Below are 3,041 nucleotides of genomic sequence, written 5' to 3' on the forward strand. Positions count from 1 at the left end.
GCTGGAGTGAAGGACAGCTAATGGAGGGAGAGGGAGAGGAGGAGTAATGAGTAACATGTGCATTATGTCCTCAAGGCAGTTTACCAATAAACTAGTTCCACTGGTTTCAACCATACACTGTACATGTACTGGATTGTAGGAGGCTTAAAATTTAATGAGACTAGTTTTCTTATTATTTATTTATTTATTTACATGTATATTATTGTTATTATTATTATTTATGAAACTTGATTAACATACCACACTGATACATGTAGAACAATAAACAATAATTAACAAAACAACAACAACAACAACAACAACAACAACAACACCAGTATACATGTACATGTACACATTACAGGTCAGGCTAGTGAGGATACTTGTGATTCTAAGCCTCTAACACATTTTAAGGCAAAAATTATCGTCCACTTAGCACTAAAAACATGTACATGCACACATGCTGTACCTTTATTCTCCCATGGTGTGTCATTAAAGAGTTTCTTGAGTCTCTCCAGTATTGATAGTGACCTGTACTTGATACACTGTACCAGTACGTCCTGGAATGATAGCTTATTAGGGACCAGTGATAGGTCTATTGATAGTGGAGGGGTGTGGCTAGTTATTAACTGCCTGGTCTGAGAGTGAGGGTTGATGTATATTGTAATACGAGGCCATGGAGCTACAGGAGAGAAAATATTACTACTAATAAATAGAATATATACTGTATACATTTTGTACATGTACATGTACATGTACATGTAGTTGGTAATTTTGAAGAGAATATTTTTAGTGAATTTAGGATTTTGAAAGCAATTATTTTTGTCAAAATAAACCAGCCATTTTGAATGGACATAATTGAGAAACAGCAACTTCTAAAATCCCATTTTCCAAAACTTTACCAGCTATACAGTAAGTATGATAAACTACCAGTTATTAATAGTCAATTATCAGTTATTAATGGTACTTACAGCTGGTATTATTCAGTAGATAAGCCGGTCCAGTGTGTCTCCAGTAGACCAGTCTAATGAGGTGACCTGGTACATAATCCTCCACCTTCATATACACTCCACACACAGCAACACTCAGTCTCTCCACCTAATGAATCAACAATGGATAATAATACAAAGGACCGGACACACTGGCCCACCCTTTCATAAAACCCTCTCCATGTACATGTACTTGTATTAAAAATTGATTCATTAGCTATTCATTAAAACTTCTCTTTGATACAAAAAAATTTATTGCTATACTAAGTCCTAGCTGCTATACCTGTACATAACTACTATTAATAAATACTCAACTAACCTCAGCGTGGAGGCAGTCCAGCTGCAGAGAGAGACAGAAGTGATGGAGTGTATTGAACATGTCATTGAGATTACCATCAACTGAACAAAGTCTGGACTGAACCAACTGGAGGAGGTAGAGCCGCTGCTGCTCTGTCACTAGGACAGGGGAACCTAATCGTCACCATGACAACAATGAGCATGAGGTACATTGTCATGGCAACATACCGGAGAGGGCATGGCCGACTAATATCTTTAAATCAAGGACCCTCCAGGGAAGAGATAGGTCGTCCCCTACTAGTGTCAGGGTCACTTCAAACTCATAAGGAACAGTTAGGGTGACACGCCCATTTCCTGTGGGTGTGGTCAATAATTAATACATTTACACGTAGTCCAGCCTGTCTAGAGGTGTGTGTGTATTAGTAATGTAATACTTGAGGACTGAGATATCTGCTTGAGGTGAAGCTGAGGGCAGATATCAAGGGATTCAGGTATTACATTACTGATAGACACTGTTATTCCTTACCAATGCTCTTCACTTTCATGATGGCTGATGGTAAGTGCTCCCTGGCTAGTCTATACCTGATGACTCCCTCTATCAGTATGAAGGTCATTGCTCTCTCCTCTGGGGTGAGTGGTGGGCGGGGTATGATCCTGTTCTTGATACAGGTGGGGAGCCGAGGGTAAGACCCAGTGGTTAGTACATCAATGGCTGGAGCTAAACTGAGGATTGGCATCCTGGAACAAAGAGAGGGACATTATGGGTACAACTTGGTAATGTAATGGAGGGAGACGTTTGATGGTCATTTGTCAAAATAAAACTATTTTGAATCATTATGTACATGCTATATGGTAAACGTACACAAATTCACTATAATATTAAAACCTGCCAATGACCAAAAATTAACAAGTTGCCAAAATTTCCCCCTCCATAATACATTGAATGTAATAAGTGTGTTGTATTGAAATAGGACAATAAATATACATGTACCAAAAACTACCAATTATATATACATGTACACAACTACACATAATCAATATCAACACTGTATATCATTATTACATTGCTTGTTGTAGTGTGGTTCTTGATAGATGAGCTAACTGATCAGCTGTATCCACGTATACCCAGGACTGGTGGTTGAGCTCACGAAACATATCCTGCAGTTATTAGTAGTTATTAATGATTATTAGTGTCCTTTATGTGGAGGTTATTTTATACAGTAAGGAATGTAATTGGTACACTAGGTGCTGTCCGTTAAATGGAGGTGTACGCTATAGAGAGTGTCCATTAAGAGAGGCTATACTGTACATGTACTGAATACAACACACAATCCATTAATTACTAGATAATAATTAATAATTAATACACAAGTAGATGTATGAATATTAATTGAAGTATGGGGGTGGACGTACTGTGCAGTGTCTAATGGGGTTAGAGGTCTGAGCCCACTTCACTAGTGCCAGTAACTGTATCAATAACTGCCTCGTGTGCCTAGCGTACTGGACTATACGCAACTTCCTAAATGAGAAGATTATAGAAACCACACCCATCGCCACGCCCACATACTTATCTTCATCACTGTTTCTTGGTAGCCTAAAGAAGGTGAGGGTTAGGGAAGAGGATCACGTGATACACTTACAGTTCCGCCAGTTGAGTGAGGTCCCCATATGACTTCTGTAGCACATAGTCCAATAGAGTTGAGAGTTGGACCCTTTCCTCCATTTTTTATTTAATGAGGAACTGTCCAACCCTTAACCGCGGAAAAAAATGGCGGA

The 3,041-nt window shown here is 38.8% G+C and overlaps 1 protein-coding gene across 1 annotated transcript; it reads right to left on the reverse strand.

The window, feature by feature from the left end:
- Positions 1 to 3: 3 nt before the first annotated feature.
- On the reverse strand, positions 4 to 3,000 carry LOC100640267 (mediator of RNA polymerase II transcription subunit 14-like; the record flags this gene model as incomplete). Its single annotated transcript, XM_020006882.1, has 10 exons — positions 2,906 to 3,000; positions 2,833 to 2,859; positions 2,679 to 2,784; positions 2,329 to 2,423; positions 1,792 to 2,003; positions 1,494 to 1,619; positions 1,288 to 1,439; positions 951 to 1,077; positions 449 to 661; positions 4 to 17 (listed from the first exon to the last, which is right to left on the reverse strand). Coding segments are annotated over exons 1-10 (1,155 nt in total), but the record flags the coding sequence as incomplete, so codon positions are not given.
- Positions 3,001 to 3,041: the final 41 nt, after the last annotated feature.

Source organism: Amphimedon queenslandica, unplaced genomic scaffold, assembly GCF_000090795.2.
Source record: "Amphimedon queenslandica unplaced genomic scaffold, v1.1 AMPQUscaffold_9008_Cont19053, whole genome shotgun sequence".
NCBI lineage: Eukaryota > Metazoa > Porifera > Demospongiae > Haplosclerida > Niphatidae > Amphimedon > Amphimedon queenslandica.